The 18,034-nt window shown below is 40.9% G+C and overlaps 1 protein-coding gene across 1 annotated transcript in view; it reads right to left on the bottom strand.

Moving 5' to 3' along the window:
- Positions 1-11,270: 11,270 nt before the first annotated feature.
- The window catches only part of DCAF7 (DDB1 and CUL4 associated factor 7), an 11,357-nt gene continuing 4,593 nt past the window's right edge, over positions 11,271-18,034 (bottom strand). The window contains exons 2-7 of the mRNA XM_010083973.1: positions 16,169-16,327; positions 15,640-15,751; positions 14,438-14,556; positions 13,611-13,820; positions 12,996-13,113; positions 11,271-12,470 (exon numbers count right to left, since the gene is read on the bottom strand). Coding sequence (XP_010082275.1) covers positions 12,298-12,470; positions 12,996-13,113; positions 13,611-13,820; positions 14,438-14,556; positions 15,640-15,751; positions 16,169-16,327 — 891 coding nt within the window. The 3' untranslated portion in view covers positions 11,271-12,297. The remainder of the gene's footprint in view (positions 12,471-12,995; positions 13,114-13,610; positions 13,821-14,437; positions 14,557-15,639; positions 15,752-16,168; positions 16,328-18,034) is intronic.

The following is an 18,034-nucleotide window of genomic DNA, read 5'->3' as shown; positions in this document are numbered from 1 at the left end:
CTCAAGGGCTGCCCCCACCTCTCTCCGCTAGTAGGCGGGGGCAGCCCCGGCCCCGCCCTCAGTGGGCTGCCAATCAGGGTGACGGGCGGTTCTGGAGCCACGCCCCCTCGGCCGGGTTCTAGAGCCGGGGCGTGCGGCTGGGTCCTAGAGCCCGCCCGGGGCTGCACAAAGCGCGTTCCCTGCTGTGAGCAGCCAGGAACCAGCTCCCCCCATCCAGGCCACCCTGCCCCCGGCTTGTCCCGCCAAACCTGGCCCCAGCATCCGCCTCTCACACGCTCCACCTCCAAATATCGCCTGAGCCACTATTTTAGATGGGCAGTGAAGGGTCCTGGAGGAGGGAACGTGTCCCATCCTCATGGATTCTGCCGCTTTGTTCTGCTCCCAAGTAGAGCTTGGCAATGAGTTCAGTTGGTGCTTTAAAACACCTTTTTAGGAGGGGAAAAAGCCCAACCAAAACCAATTCAAGAGTGTTAAAAAGCCTAGAAGACACTGAAAGCAGGATTCTCTTGGTTTCAAATGAAAAAAGTGTGAGACAATTACCCAGAGCATCACCCTGGGCAGCTGGGGCAAGAAATGGCATCTTCCCGTCACTGTTTGAGTAAAAGATCCTGATGCCACCATACCTTGACTATGTTCCCAGGCCAGCGCAGTTCCTCATTTCTCCATGGGCTGCAATAAGTGACAAATGTCAAAGTACCAGAATAAACAGCTCTTCTGTTTTTAAGGCTTCAAAACCACTACTTCACTTTCTCCACAATCACCACGTTTCCAAGTGCTGTAATCACGCGTCGTATTTGTTAAAAGTTACTCAACGTGAAAGCTCTGCATCCAACCTGCAGGAGTGAACTCCAGCCCAGTGTATTTAAAGTGCAGCATTTCCTCCCCTTTCATTTAGGTGTTTATTTGTTGCTCAAATTGGAACTACTGACCTGCTACATTCACTCACTTGATGTAAGACACCTGACATTTTTTCAGCTTTAGCATCTTGGTCTATCAAGGCAACTTGAACATATAGACCACAAGCAGAATACATTCTTGCTAAGAAAAAAACCCTCAGTGACACTAAATACAAACACCTTTGAGGGGCAAAAGCCCCCAAACAAAACAAACATACCACACAACAGATTTTCATAGATTTCAGGGCAAAGCAGGATGATGATTGTCCAGTCTAACCCAAGAATTCTAAATTAAACCGTGTTTAAAATCACATCATGCCTTTTAAAGTGACATCCGGGCCTCAGCTGCTCTTTCCCAGCTTCTGCTTCCATTCCACCTGCGGGATGATATTTTTATAGCATCTTTTCTGCAAAAGGGACAGCAGAGAGGTTTTGTTTTTATTAAAAATAAGTACAGCCCTTCTTCCCTGGCGCGGCAATGGCCACCCCGCTGCTGGGAAACCCACCTCGAGCAGATGGTGTTAGCAGCTGCTTTTCAATCTGGCAAACCTCTCGCAGCAAGTGCATTGTTTTTTAAGTGGTTTTCCTCGCAAGCAACACAGCAGCAATGTCAAAGAGGTTATAGCGACTGGATAAGCCAGACAAAGAAGAAAACTAGATCGGAGAGGGAAATTTCTCAAAAGGGTGGGCAAGTGCAGGAATCCAAATCCCACGCGCCAGGAGGAATTCAGGACTTAGCCAAAGCATGACAACAATATCTGGGATATCATGATTTTTTTTAACTCTCTAGATGGGATAATAAAAAGATCTCACAATGTCATGCTAGGTAGACACACAAATCTGTAAAGGAATGCTTAGATCGACAGATCCGGCCTCTCCAGAGCACAAAGCTGTGGACAAAGCCAACAATCTAACGTTGAAGCTGGGCTGCTTTGAGATGACTTCCATAGATTCACCTCGAAGTTCCCATCTAAAAACCAGACTGATGCTGTTAGTATTTAGGCTTTTTTTTTTTCTTTTTTTTCTTTTTTTTTAGTCCCTCCTGTTTTATTGCTCTGATGCTAGAAAAGTGCTTCTAGCTTTCCTGTCTATTCTATCCCATTTCATGCCCAGCTTACAGCCATTTGTTTTCATGTCAAGATTATCCTTTTACTTGAATAATCCTTTCCTCTTCCCTGGTATTTTCTTTCTAAATACATCGAGCAGATAATCATATCTCCTTTCAGGCTTCACTGTAATAGACAAGTAAGCCACTCTCTCTTCCTAATACAAGCTTTGTATTTGTGGTATCTTCCTGGTAGCTTTTTTTGCCGCTGTTCCAATTTGAATTCCTCTCTCTTGCTTGACAGCATCGTTATTGCTCTTGGACCAACTTTTCTACATGCTTTTTCACAGCTTCATGGTGGCTCATCACTATCCTTTATCAACTACTAAATCCCAGCTTCCTTTCCTCGCTGATTTCCAAGAAGTAAAAAAAAAAAACTATTAGCAGCCTTCACAAATTTCTCCTCACTCCTAAATTCACAGCCTTGCACTTTCTGCTGCTACATTTCATCTTATCTCTATTTCTCACTCTTCAAAGTCATGAATTCTCCAAGACATTTTAATTCCCTCACATTATTGAAGCTTCCCACTTTTGTTCATCACCAAATTTAATTATCACGCTCGCTTTTTGTGCCAAGGTCATTACAAAAAGGCTTTAGTAAGATTACTCTTGGGAGCAGAGCTGGAGAAATTCAGTATTAATTCCCCACCGCACCAGCCCTGATGTCAAAACACTCCATCGTCACCTTACCATTTGGTATTTTTGTCTGTCTTCCAGTTCTTACATGTTTGCACATAAAATTCTCAGTTGAGGTCCTGTTAACTGAGACCGATTTCACGCCCTTCGTGCAAAAGCTTGGTTTACTTCAGTCCAAAAGACACTAGACTAGCTAGCCACAGCTTGTGACAGTGAGCCAGGAGTTCCCAGCAGAGGGCAGGAGACAGCCACCCTGGTAAACTCACGCTTCCCATCTCCAGCTGCCCAGGATGTCTGGATTTCACTGGAGCTTTTTGCTGTCCCTGTGTCAAATTGGAAACAGAGTGATCTGTCCTTAACAGCTCATCACTTCACCCACCTGGCAAGCCTAATGTCTAAACCAGCAATTTTTATCTGCCAATTTGCAGTTCTATTCTCATTTTACAGACATTATCACAACACTATCTATATGTAAGTGCCATTAGGCATATTTTTGGACCACTGTAGACCTCCCTCACCTTCGGTTTTTCCCCTAGACAAGCTGATAAACTCTTCTTGAACTGAAATCAAAGTTTCTACCAAAATAGGCACCTCTATTTTGTACAACTTGAGGAAAAAATGAGTTAATTCCTTTTGCACCTTTACTGTGTACTCAATTCTACGCTAGTTTTGTGACTAAGAATCAGGTTTTTGGTCTTACCAGTAACAGCATGGTACAATCTGATATTTTGTGGTTTTCCACCCAGATTGCTCACACCCTTTCAAAGCTGCAGCTTTCCAGAAGAAAAATTTCATTCCTGTAAACAGCAACTACAAAACATACTTAATTCTTCAGCTTAAAACTATTCAGACTGTATGAGGCCATTTAATGTAAAATCATCAATAAAGGTATTCACCGAGACTCTCCAGGAGCTACTATGTTTATCGTTCGCCCAATTTTTTTAAAGGAATTTTAGAGAGGCTTAATTATTTAATGCTGTTGTGCAGCATGAAGTAAGGAAAGGAAATGTAATCCCTATTTTAGGGATTAAAAGAGCACAGCATAGAGAGCCAGTGACTTGTTAAAAGTTACACAGGAAGTCTGGAGTAGACCTTTGGGATTTAACTCCTGGCATCTTTTCCCAGTCTCTTAATCACTATGCCATCATCTTATTTTCTATTTTGGTAGTATTTCCATTTTCTGAAGCATACCTGCCTGACTCAAAGAGCCTCTTCTTGCTATCAGATGTACTATTTCTTCTTCCCTTCCTGTTTCCCATCTTGTTTAGGTAGACACATCCTTCCTGGGGAGCTGAGCAGTCTCCAGGCTAAGCCTTGTCCCATGGCAAAACTTCCTTATTCTACATCTCAGACTCCACAGTCAGAGACACTGAACAGGAGCAGTGAGAAGAAATAAAAGTTAAAGGGAAGGAGGGGGAGAAACCCTGTAAATCTTCAAAGGATGCTTGAAAGTGTTCTGCACTCTTTTCTGCAGATCTAAGAGAAGAGTAATGTCACCAATTCCAGGCAGCTCTGACTCTGCTAACGCTTTCTTGTTGCGTTCTCAGCTTTGAAAACAAAGTTAATGGAAAACTAACATCATTATCCACCTTCAGGACAGCGTGGCAGAATACATATTGGCCAAACCTTACCTCACCTCCAGCAGAATACACCAACCATGAAACTCCTTAGAAGCATGCCTGGAGCACTCTTCCCTGAAGAGCAGCTGTGTACCTGCCCTGTCCTGCAGCTCAGGCTGTGCCTGTCCTACTGCTGTCCGCACTCCAGCAGAGGGGGCTCTGAAGCTGTCTGGTTACAAAGCAGGAGCTGTGCTGCTTGTGGACTGGGCAAAACTAGAAGAGAGGAGGAAGGATGTTAACAATATTTTATGTTCTTGGATCATCACTTCCTTCTGAGCTGGCAGTCTGGACTGTGTACAGAGCAGCACTAATGAAAAAGCACAAAATCAAATGCTTGGTACAGTCACAGGCCCCCAAATCATCTCATTCATCGCTTTTTCTTTACACCTACGTGTCGTATTTTGTGTTACTGTGGGTTTTCTCTCATTTTCAAGTATTTTCAAACCACTTACTGATCAGTGATTCATTATGTGCTTTTCATTTACAGCTGGTAGCAGAGCAGTGACTTTCCCAGGGTCACAGAGCAAGTCAGCCCTGCCAGATGTCAGCTGTGCCTTAATATTTACAAAAGATAGAGAACAGCTCCTTGTCTCTTTTTCTACCCATATTCCTCTACAGGACTTTATGGCACTTGTTTTGCCACACTCACAGGCAACCCGTTTCTCATATCATCTACCAGTTCCTGACTTTCTGCACCAGCAGCTCCAATTTGCAGAAGTTGCCCTCTTCCACCAGAGAGATAGCTGAGAGTTTCTTTGGAGAATTCCAAAGCACAGATCCAGGGGAAAAAAAAAATAATCTAGGAGGATGTAAATACATTTCTAGGGTAAAAGATAAACAATTCTTAGATGGAAAGCATCTTCTCCAAATATGGATTACTAGAGCAAAGTCCATATATAGCTTAAAAACCACTGCAGCATCTTTACAGGCAACTCTTTCCACTGTGGTCATGAAGCTTAATAAGCTTTTATTTCAAAGCCAGTACACAAAGAATTAGAGAGGAATCCAATGTCAGACAACAGTTTAGTTGAACGAGAGTTAATCTAAATACTTACTGAAATGAGTTAATCTAAATACTTACTAAAATCTTCAGTCCTGCTCACCAAGGTCTAAGATAAAAAGAAATTTCCAAGTTCTGCCACCCTACTCTCCTCCAGGTCCCAGTTCCAGCAACAATGACACCAGTGACTGAGCCTGTGAAGAAAACACCCTTTAACAGATCAGGCATATGCAGGAGAGACTCAGAAGCTAAATAAGCACCCAATGGCTTTGTATTCAATTTGCTTGTATTCAAAAAGCCTTAGAGACCAATTATTTGAATTAAAAAAAAAAAAAATCCCTCTTGCCCTCATCTTAAAAAAACAAAACTGTGCAGGCAGATAATGACGTTTTTTTAGACTAAGCAAAGAAGTTGGAAAACATAAGCCAAACACCACCAGGACACAGGGACCCCACAGTAGGTTTGTTTTAAGAAAGCAAATACTTAAAGTACACCCACATTAACCATTCTGTTCAAGTTCTGTTGTGGCTGAGTTCCTTGCTTTATAATTACTTGGAGTAACTTGCAACTTGGAGTAGCTGGAATTATCAAGTTTGTTTGGGTATCAGTAGAATGAGAGATCAATGCACTTCACCAATTTTTCAGAGACAAGATAAAGCAATCACCCTCCATTTTACAGCCATAAACTACACACAGGAGAGATGAAGCTTATCTGAAGTAGCTCCCTGCTTGCCCCCCCAGGTACCAGTTTTAACTGACCACACAGTGAACTGCAGTCAATCTACAAATGTTCCGTTTTTATTACAAAGTATGAAAGGCAGAAAATACTGTACCTAATACACAGGAGGCTGAAACTTAGAAAGAAGGTTAAAAAATTGGAATAAAACTACATAGTAAGCAGGAAATAGCATAAAAGGATGCAACATTCCACTTTCAAGCGATTTCAGAAAATTGCAGTAAAATTTACAGTTTCAACAATATGGTTCCATGACTCAAGTGTTAAAATCCATTGTAACAAAACCTTTTGTATTTTCTCCATAAAAATAAAGGAATATAGGGACACTGCAGTTATCCATGTCAACAACGTATGTCTGTTGAACAGCAGGATACTAGGATTCCTCTAGGACAGTATAGTAGCAAAGTTGCAAATCTCAATAGGGAAGGTGGAGAAAAGAAGGACAGAAGTAAAACTACTATTGCTTTAACATATTTTAGTGAGAACAAGAAGTCAGGAATTTCATATGGGTGTTTGTACAATCATGCTACAAAGATCACACCTTCAGGAAATTACCACAACGGGACTGTGAATGGGAAGAGCAGAAGGGAAAACACACATAAAAGTAAACATCTCCTACTTGACTACTGGTAACCAAAATGCTTCGGCGCAACAGATTTAAATTACATTTTACACTGCTAGCAACCCAAGTTTAAAAAAAAGGTTCCTTTTAAATAGTAGAATCCATAATTCATATTTAGCAGGTTGTCAGAAAAAGCAACACATGGCTTCTCAGCTGTACTACGACTCTTTCATTCACCTGTTCTTGCATTTCTGCCTTTGTTCAGATTCGATAAACCCATCCTCACCTCTAACAGCGGAGGCCCGAGTCACATGTCTTGCAAACAGGAAAGCAAACTCCAAGGGATGAGAGCTGGAACACGGGCTTACAGCTACTCATGGCCACAATATTTCAGGGAATAGCTTATTTCTTCATTTTGTTAAATTTTCTGAAAAGAAATAAACCTGATAGAAGCTACACTGATAATTTTTTTTTTTTTAATTTTTATGATTACGGAAATTCTAGCTTGATGGGGAGTATCAGAGGCTGCACAAAAGGCCACGGAGATACTTGGCCGACAAAGTTATCAGCTGAAATCAGGCAGCAGCAAGCAAGCCCCACAAGTGCCTTTGCCTCTGGAGTCTGCCATGAATCACTAGATGAGCATTCAGTAATTGGTATTTAGTTCCCTTTTTAATTACTGTTTTTTAGTGCTGGTGAAAGGTGCTGATCAGAAGTTCTGGAGACCTCTTCCTAAAAAAAAAAAAATGGGAGTCAGGGGCATGCTAAACTCCTCTTGATATCCTTGAGAACGAGACATTTCTGACTCTTCTTGGGTAAGCAGGGGGAACTGCATCTCTAAAGAGCACTTTCTCGTGCTTACTTAAGTGCCACATACAGTTAATTCCCTGGATTCTCCACCAAGAGAAACAGGGACACAGCATCCACAGGATGAATTTGGGACACCTCCTTTTAGCGTCCACTGTACACTACATACAGGCCTGCTCTGGAATATTGGTCTGACAGCAGAAAGCAGGGGGTATGCAGCAGAGAGAGAGCTTGTGTTAACCAAGAGGATGTGAGGTGGTAGGACCATTCTAACCAGCAGTGGGAAGACTAAACCCTTCGGTACTTTGATGGAACTGTAACTGTGTGACTTACTGAGCCCAGAGCTTCCCCTTGCTGCCGTTCATCCTTTTCAGTATGGCCTAAAAGAGTTAAACCACCACTAACATAAGGAACTGACAAGTTCATTAATTTAGGTTGCGGGAATTTACAGATAACAGCTGCAATTTTTCTGTCACAAAAATAAGTCATCCAAAGGATCCAGTTACAGCTTTACACAACCAACCTGCCACTACTGCCATCACATTCAGAGGGTTGAAAAGAGGATTCCCAAACACCATCCAGGTCCTAAGCAAAGCAAAAGGGACTCTCTGGGTGACAAGCAGCACTACATGGGTTGGCCTTGCAAGACTCGTTCTCAGAATACAGCTTCAGTTTAACATTAACAGCATTGTCAAGTGCTCACGTTTTTGGTGTTCAGTAGAAACAGATGAGGGTGCACTAGATCCTGACAACCACACCAGTTTAGGATTTCTGTGACTGTTGTATTTAACATTTTATACAAAACACAGACAAATGCCTACCATAAAAGGGCTGAGGAAAAGATGACTCTCCCTCTAATCTTACCAAAAATATACTTGTTAAAGTGCCATCTGCAAGAGAACAAAACAGACACACTCAGCTTTCTTCATTTACATTTAAAACAAGCGCAAGAGCATCTGTGAATTCCAGTATATCGGACTCCTCCCCTCACCTAGTCTCTGGCAGGCAGTGATCTACAGTTGAGACTGATGCAGCTTTCTCATTGCAACACGAGGCAAAAATAGATCTTTTTACTATTATCCAGAACATTCAGGATAGCAATTACAGCTAAGTTTTGAAAGGATCATTAACTTTGACTTATGAGAGGCAATGCCTCCCCCATTAAGTACATTTCAAGGTTCCATAAGGAACAACCTGTATTATCAGTCTCCTTTCATATCCTTCTTTGAAACCACTGTGTTTTCTTTCTAAACAGATTGTCAAAGCACTCACATCCTTGCCTTTTAAATCCCTGCACACAGAAGTACAATTCCCATAGATGCAACACACCATACCCCATTTCATTTAGACAATTAACAGAGTTGGCCTACTATACACTGATTCAACATCTACCTTGTTTTCTGTAGGTTTTCACTTCACTAATGAGTTGTACTTCATCCAGATCTCCTGGTTGAGAGCCAATGTACTAACAACAGGCTAGCCACATAATAGCAGGAATCTATTGAAAGTTTGGTTTAAACAAAGCAGAACATAACAACCAAACAATAGCCTAGTAACTTGAATTAATCGACTGGAGAAGTGATACAGAACTACTTAAGTCAGAGAAAAATATTTCCATCCCCAAAATCAGTCTTGCCTGTGCCAACAATAGCATGTGATTTTCTGCTTTGCTAGCCTAACTGATGCTCAGACTTTTCTCTTAATGTTACTTTATACTTAAGGGATAGAAGGCATTTGAAAGCAGTTGCTCTGCATCCTCTGCTTGTGCAGTAAGCACAAAATAATTGAGATCAATTATCAAAGTATTTATTTTCATAAACTTTGGAAAAAATAATGCTTGTGGGGGCTTTACACTTAACATAATTGAATGTTAAGCAGGTGAAATATGGTTAACAGTATCTTCTGATTCACAGGCTACACTGACAAGTCTCAGGGCTTTATTTTATCTTCAAATTTATCAATAAATTTGAACTAGACCCTTAGCTCCCTGCCACTCTGTCAGCAGGTGCTGGCAAAAGGGCACCAAAGTCTCACTTCCTTCTCTGTATGGAAGTGCCATTTGCACTACGGAACATCTCACCCATGAGGATTTTCACGTCTTTTCAGTCATTAACCTTTCAAGTGACTTCTTTGAAAGGAAGCTATTTTAAGTCACATTTCCCTGTTCCAAAACAGCCTCTAGTGATTTCAAATGTAATTTCATATGAAGAACGACAACAGATTATGCCCAAAGCAATACGTTATAGATCTAGAAGGTAGCCCGACTGGCTAAACAAACAGAATACAGGCTTTATTTAGAATCCACGAGAGCCTACAAGATTTCTTCACTTGCCTTTGACAAGTTTGGAATGAGCACCCAGTTCCACAAAGGAACTTCCAGCAGTTCTATGGATGGAAGGACTGACACGAGATCCTCTTCAGGTTCGTTAACAGGTTTGTTTTCCAACAGCAGCAAAAGCTACCTGGCTATTCAGACCATTAGCCCCTTTGTACATGCTCTCTTCTCATCATCTTAGTGTAAGAGATTATATTCCTCTAGGAATAAACTGCATTTACCGTTTAGTTTAGCCTATGGAGTCTTTTAGTGACTTCACTTTCAACTAAATTATCTGATGTCTTTTTTAAAGCACAATTCTACAGTTGCAAAAGATGTATTTTTAAGCTAAGCAACAGATGCATTCATCTTTTACTCATGCCATCTACACAAGAATGAGATTTTGAAGAATAAAGGGGACTACAGAAAGTACTAATATTACAGGTATTAGTAACACAGCGTATTATGCCTACTGTTTGTAATTAAACAGTACACAACAAGCCTGTGTACATATTTTATATGAGTACCTAAAGCTGTGAATGCCATTATATGCTTCTGCTAAGGAATTCCTAATTTTCACTTCATTCAGTGAAGTATTTTCCAGTTTAAGATGAAGTGCTATTATAAAAAGTGATAAGCTGATTGTTTGGCTAACACCGTTCTGACATCGAGATCAAACCTGTCTGTGGAACACACTACTCTCAGAACTGCTGCTAACAAGAAAAACCGACCTTCAAGTCCAATCAAGCTTCTGTCAAAAAAATCCCACAACTGAACAGAGAATGTCATTGACAAAACATGAGCTTGAACGGTGGAATAAAGCTGTCCCTAATGAATTCCTATCAAATTCACAAGGCGGTGCTTTTCTGAGCTCTGTGTCGAGAAGCAGCCTGTAGAATATTATTTTTCTATGTCCAGAATGACAAAACTTTTCAAATTCTGTTTGGTATTTGACAGCGCTTTCAGTGTCATCTTCACTGTTTCACAGCAATCGCTCTTCCCAACTTGCCTTTCCTGCATAAACTGACAAGATTCAAGTTTGCCAGGGTCCTGCTATTTATAATGCTGCCTCCAGTTGCAGGTGAATACTCATTAAGGTGGAAAGACAACTTTGATAGTTTCTGACATTTACATCAAAACTCAGCTGGCATGCCCTTACAGAGCAGCCATGGTTGTCATGTCTTCATGGGGAGAGAACTGCGGAGCATTCATCCGAGCAGCTATCTTAGATTAAGACTTCAACGAAGATTTTTATCTTGCCTAATCCACTCAGCTTTGATTGAAAAGTATTACTGTTGAGTGATCCACTATTCAAAACAGAAGCCCTTGGGCACATCCCCAAAAGATACGAGGATGACAAGTGCCAAATCTTAGCCTGACACGTTTCTTTCCTTTTAAACCCATTATTGCACATTACATTGGGGAATCAATTCTTTCTGAGCTTTCATTTGGATAGCGGACCAGCTTTTCCAACTCATCTCACTTATTCAACAAGACCTGTCAGCACAAAGCAAATAAACTTCGGAAAAAAGATTGCTTTGCAACTCCTTTTAAGAACTCCCAGGAACACAGGCTAAAGGCAAAGCAGCTAACCACAAAATCTTGCTCATATTATTTGCCAATCAAGCAAGCTACAAAGTGTGAAACCATTTTATTTTGGTTTAGATAGTAAGCCTTCCGAGGGGAAATCACTTGATTGGAAGTGTCAATCCCGAGTCCATTACAAATCACATTTTTTCAGGAGTTGTTTACCTCAGAGGGAGCTTAAGTCATGCATGTATCTTCTTTCTGAAACCTCTTACTGTTCTGTTAGCTAAGACAACTGCAGGATACACACAAATTCAGTTATAATTTAAAAAGAAGGCCTACCATAGTAACAACTGCCTCTAGCATCAGAAAAGTGTAAAGAAATTGTGCAATAAGTACTTGTACTTCACAGCACCAGAAAATTCTGCCCAGGTCACCAGGTATAGAGAGCCAAGGCAACAGTTAATTCTGGCAGGCCTTTACTGCCAGGGAGCCTGCAGCGTTCGCGTGATCTGTACCAACAAATAGATCCTGCTTTGGGCATACGCAAGTGGATCACATATCAAAAGTAAGAACTAGGGAGAAAAACCTTACTCAATAGAAAGTTAGCCCAATATATAAAAACCATACAAATGTTTAAACAGTTCAGAGGCAGCAACAACAGGAATGATAAAGATTCCTGCCAAGGTGGCTGTTAACATCAATGTCTTTTTTTCCCCACCTTGTTTTGCACTTGCATCTATTAAACTAGTTGGATGTGCTGCCTCAGCTGGCTGACAAACACATGGACATATGCAGCAAATGAAAAGCCTGCAAGCTTATTAATACAGTCAACAAACAAATATACAGAACTTTAACTGAGAAAAAAAAAGAAAAAGAAAACCAGAACCCAGAAGGTCCAAGAGGCTCAGCACATCTCTGCATTTTAGAGTCTTGGAGAGACAGGAGACACCTGCCATTGATTCTTGTAACAGTTTCTTGTAACAGTAGATGCAAAGCAACAACAGATACTGGCCACTTGACTTGTATTGTTCTTACTTTAGAGGGGAGGGGAAATTACACAGCCCTGCCTCAATGTGGCATGAAGCAGTAATGTTACACTCTCAAAATCTCCAGGCAGTTGTTGTAGCAGATAGCTATCCAGTCTGGCTGAGTTGATGCCCACTGTACATTGTTGATTTCTCCCTCTGCGGTATAGGCCAAGATAGGGTCCTCAATGGCACGAGGCATCTGCTGGATATCCCAGATGAGAGCCTGATGGTCATCCGCTGCAAATGGAAGAGAAAATTGTAAGTAGAATCAAGGTACAACGAGATCTCCATACATGACTAACAGTCCAAGAAGCTAGATGGGATATGGCTGTTGCAGTCCCCATGAGTATTCAAGGCAGAAATACAATGATACAACTATGCTCCAAAAAAATAATCCTGGATCATCACACATTATCCAGGACAGAGCTAAAAAACAAGTGATGAGTGCCACTCATTCAAATTGAAAACATTTAAGAACTAGATTGCAAAAAAAACAAGGAGCATTAAAATACTATAGCTTAGCCAAAGCAGATGCATGGTTTGGGCACCAGCTCACTACTTGCACACAGTGAGCTCCAGTGTGTCTCCATTTCCATAAAAATTTTAGGAAAGTCATTAATAAAGGGCTTCTAAACCGCAGGAATTCCTTAGCAAAAGGCAGGCAGAGAACTGCATAGACTTCTGGAGAGAGGATTTTGCAAATGCAGGGAAAGACTCCCAGAGATTCAGCAATGCAGCGGGGTAGGGATGGATCACGCTTACCTGCTGTACAAATGTGGCAGGAAGAATGAGGTGCCCAAGCAATTCCATTTACACACGCTCTGTGGTTGTTTAACCTGGCAACAGGAGTGCAGGGAACTCTGACATCTAGAATCACAACCTTCAGAAACAAAAACCGACTAAATTAATACATTTTAATTTTTTTTCTTCAGAAAACAAAATATTTTGATCTAAGGCTATAAATACAGCCCTTACCCAAAGGATGCGCTTGGCAAGCAAATACTGCTCTCAAAAGAATAGCTTCTAGCTGGTCTGTGTGTCTCAAAAGGAGTCAGACCTCACAGGGAGGGCTTTGGAGTTATGCAATGAGGGCAAACGAATTATGCTTCCCTGAAGCAGCGCAGGTGACAAACTAAGATATGCTGCCTTGTGCACTGAACCGAGAAAGAACAAGGTGACTAAAACACTTGCAGTTAAGATTTTATGTGAAAACTACTGCCCAGCTGGCTCACAGACCCCTATTACAAACCAGATGAAATATATATGAGCTATAGTGATCTTCCAGTTTACAACATCAAAGTTACTTTAACTCCTACTGAAAGTCAGCCCAAAAAATCACAACTGCTAGTGCCTAGAGATAGTGAGCTGCTGCCTTGCCTCCATGCCGTCCATGGCCATCGTAGCAAGATAGTTGGGATCCTGCTTGTTCCAGCAGAGACGCAGCAGTGGATGGTGCTGTGGGTCCTCATAAATTATGGTGCTGTGTTCCAGATGACGGAGGTCGAACATCCTTACCGAGCCATCTGCACCCACTGAAGCGAACATATCTCTCCCACCACCTGCACGGCTAAATGCTATGTCATACACCTGCTCAGTAACACGACAGAGAAAAACATCACCTTAGTGCTAGTGAGCACACTGCCCTCTAATTCACAGCAAAATGGATTTTACATATGGATAGCAGATCTAGTTGTGACATATTCTGTTAAATACTAGCTGCTCCTAGCAAGTTTTTAGTTATTACAGTTGCCAAAATGAAGGGAAAAAAACTCAAAGAGGGTTATGTCATAGGATCATTCACTGAAACTAAACGTATCAATTTCCCAGATTCTGATTTTTTTTATATTAATTGCTGAAAAGTAGTATTACGCTAAAATTAAAGAATTTTATAGTTATTGCCTTTTGACATGCGGTTAATTTCAATTCCAGTTTGACGTTTTACCTCATTTTTCTACAATATTCTGGAGCATAATCTAGTAAAACAAACATATTCTCAAGCTCAGACTCTATGAGGAGTAAACAGCAGTTTTGACAGCCAGTGGAACAGTTTTAGTTTGGCACTCAAAATTGTATATCTTGATCTTAGATAAATTATGTTTTTGGAACATTTGATTTTTCAAGAAGAAGAAGGAAACCAGAAAAGTTCTGTTCCTTTTCTACTGCTTAAAAAACATGCAACATAAACGACCAAAAAAATCCATCACCTCTTTGTCATGCGCAATAAGCTGGGTCTTCACATGGCCAGAGACCAGATTTACTCTTCCCAGAACCTGTCCTGTCTCCAGACCCCAAATAGTGCAGGTTGTGTCAATACTAGAGGTACCTGAAACAAAACGACTGCTGTTAGCAGAATTAGTATTATAACAAATTATTTAATCACCTACAGCATTAATGTAACACCCTCCAATATCTACAGAACAAAACAGCTACACAAACAGGGCACAATTAAAAACAAGAATGTCAAACAGCTGACAGTCTACCACACATTCAAATGACCCAAACCTTTTAGCTGCGGAAACAGTCTTCCACACAGGAATAAAGTGTAAATAGCTCACGTCTACTTCAATCTATTCTGAAGCCTGATGCAACTCTGAGATTAACCTTTCCATCCTGTAAATCTCATGTGCGTGTCAAAACCAAAATTCAATCATAGTGTTGTGATAGTGTATTATTATTATTAATTGATTGTTTCTGTGGACTGAAGGTGGGGCTAGCAGTAAAGCTCTTAAGAGATGAGAGATACAACACACAAAAGATAAATCATGTAGTAAATAATTACTAAGACATATTATCACAGTTAATCTCTGGACAAATCCCCCTGACAAAAATGGCTGCACTCTTCTGGGAAAAAATCTCTGTTGGATCAGTCATCTTGGATTCACAATTTGTCCCATAGGCTATAATTAAACCTTAAGCATTCAGCCCCCTCTTCCAACTGTATTCCAGGCTCCTGGCTTTACTCCTGCTGCTGAAATGGTCTCCCAAAAGACAAAGCTTGGAACATAGTTTTCTAACTACTCCAGAACACACTGAAATAAGTCACAGGAGTTCATTTAGATCATTACTGAGCTCTGCAGAAACAGCTCACCAGCCCTGAAGACTGACTCTCTGGGTGCAGGTAAGGAACACCCCCAACCCAGCCTAAGTGACCGATTCTGGACTGGACAGGGAACCTTTCAATGCAAAAAAGTCTCCATGAGCTGCTTGATTTTTTTTTTTTAACTTTTGTTTTTGTAACCTAAGACAATGGCAGTTACTACGGTGTAGAAATTTCTCCTCTGGTTAGTTATCAGATTAACCAGTCACATGCAATGACACAGGAGTCAGTCAGAGCCCGAACTCCACCAGACTAAATACAAAAATGTGTTTTTTCCATGCTGAAAGTGTCGCATTTTGACAGTCTCACCTAGAAGGTAAGGATCCACTTCATTCCAGTCAAAGGATGTTAGTGGAGCGCAGAAATCAGAGTTCTTGTTATTGTTCAGCAAACACTCCAGCCGGGTCTCTGTTTCACCCACCTTTAAAAAAAGTGAAACATCCGACTGAAATAGCAACATCACCTGACTTGTTCCACTTGCACTTCCAAAACACAACATCCTAATCCTGGGCTTCTTGCCTCTCAGCTTTACATCCTAAAGCTCTGGAAAACACAATCACCATCTCTATCTCCAATAAAGTGATTAAAACAGCAACTACCACGATAATTCTGCTTCTCCTATAGTCTTCATATTTAGACACATTACTGCAGTTAAGAAAACAAATTATCAAGTGCTCTGACTTGATTCTATGTTTTCACCTCCACACTGTATCAACAGCAAGACACCCTGAAAGGAAAATAACCCACTTCAGAAAAACCTGGTCTCGAGTGAAAATGAGATCAATACGCAACGCAATTAATATCCTGGTTCATCTTTTTCTAGGGAGGATTTACTCACTCTCCACACCCGCAGATAGTCACCGCTGGTTGCCAACAGGTCTGGATATACTCCCTTGGTGTCTGGGATCCACATAAGCTTTGTGGTGGGGTAGGGGTGATCAAAGGTGTTCCTGCAAATGAATTCTGAGCTCTCTTCATCCAAACCAACAAGTTGCACCTGTAAGAAGTCATATTTAAAAGAAAGTATTTTATTAAAATACTCATTTATTAGCATTAAGACTAAGCACATTTCAGAAGGATGCCTTCTGAAACTTCAATGATGATATAAAAGGGCCATCACGTCAATGGAATGAGAAATTGTTAAAGCTTTGCTTCCTAGCTGGGGCATGGAAGCAAAGTGAACTATACGTAATCACCACAGCGCCTTACTTTGAAGAGATCTCAAATGAATCGAAATCCAATCCTAAAGGATTAAAGACTGCCCTTCTCTTTTCCACATCGCAAAGCCTGGCTTAAATCACAGACTTAAACTGCACAAACATTATTCCAAGTCATCTTTAACTGCACTGATGCTGACAATGTCGTCTTCAGAGAGCAAGACAAGCTGCGGTCTGCATGACAACCACCCACAATGAAAGCCCGTATCAGAGTTCTTGGCCATAACCCTGCAGGCTGTGACAGATCCCGTCAGCTAGCTATCAAGCTGTTCTCAGCATCACACTAACTAAAACATTCTGACACAACTGCACGAAATTAAGATACAGATTAATCACATCAGACTCAGGGAAAAAAACAATATTGGGAAGCTAAAATATTTACATAATTATTCAAATGTTTTGCGTGAAAAGACCAAGAAAGCAGGTCTGCTGAAAGAATCTAGGTAACTGAATTCCAAATTCGGTTTTTTTGCACAGTAATGTGACAGTGAGAAGGGCTAACGTACCCTGTTGTGAGAATGATGCAAGACACAGAAAACAAGCAACTATCTCCACATAGCTTGGTCATGACAACACCTGAAGTAATGCTTGAAGTCCCAGACATTATGTTATTAGAAAAATATTGACATGTCAGAAAGTGTCCAGAGAACAATAGGGTGCTGGGAGGATATGTTTAACCTAGCAGTGACTAGAGACCTAAACAGGATGAAAGCCCCACTGTGTAAATGCTGTTCAAACACAAACATTATGGGGAGAACTCCCTGCAATCAGGTTGTAAACTGCTCACAGTAGGAACTTCCTAGTACTTTCCACACAGCAGCTTCCTCCTGGAAACAGTGGCTTAATGGACTTTTTCTAAGATGTTTATCTGGAAAAATCCTGAATACTCTGGGAAGAGCAATTTGGTTAATAAACTACACATTTAATCTAGATCAGAAATAATTCTTTTTTTTTTTTTTCCAGATAACAGAAGCCCAACAAATGCTTCAGTGGATCTTAAACTATAACATTACCAGATAGGAGTCCATTTAGAGATGCTCTTAACAAATGCAATCCTTACCCTCTGCCACAATGAGAGGATCCACCCTTTTCACCCCATAGCAAACCCTAAAAGACATATCCAAGTATGCTGCTAAAAACAGCATTTGTCTGCCTTGCACTGTCTTTATTACAGCTACTCATTATACTTCACACTCCAGTATAAATCAGTCCAGAATCTCCCAGTCTTCCGAAGTGATTGACAAATAGCTTTCTAACTGCTTTAGGGATCAGAAATACTAAGCGGATTTTACAAAGGAAGCAAATTGTCCTTGGTGATAGAAAATCTTGTAGCAAGGTCAGGATCAGAAGACAAATGACCTCTAATCATTTCTTCTCCTTTGCTTACGCTGTTTTCAGCTCGATATGAGTGTATTAAACCTCCACAAAGCAATCAGCATACTCATAACCAGAAGCAAATCTCCAGCAGCAGAGGACCCGCTTTCACT

The sequence above is a fragment of the Pterocles gutturalis genome, unplaced genomic scaffold, assembly GCF_000699245.1.
Source record: "Pterocles gutturalis isolate BGI_N339 unplaced genomic scaffold, ASM69924v1 scaffold19540, whole genome shotgun sequence".
In the NCBI taxonomy this organism is placed as follows: Eukaryota; Metazoa; Chordata; class Aves; order Pterocliformes; family Pteroclidae; genus Pterocles; species Pterocles gutturalis.
This window is presented reverse-complemented; position numbering and strand designations above follow the sequence as displayed.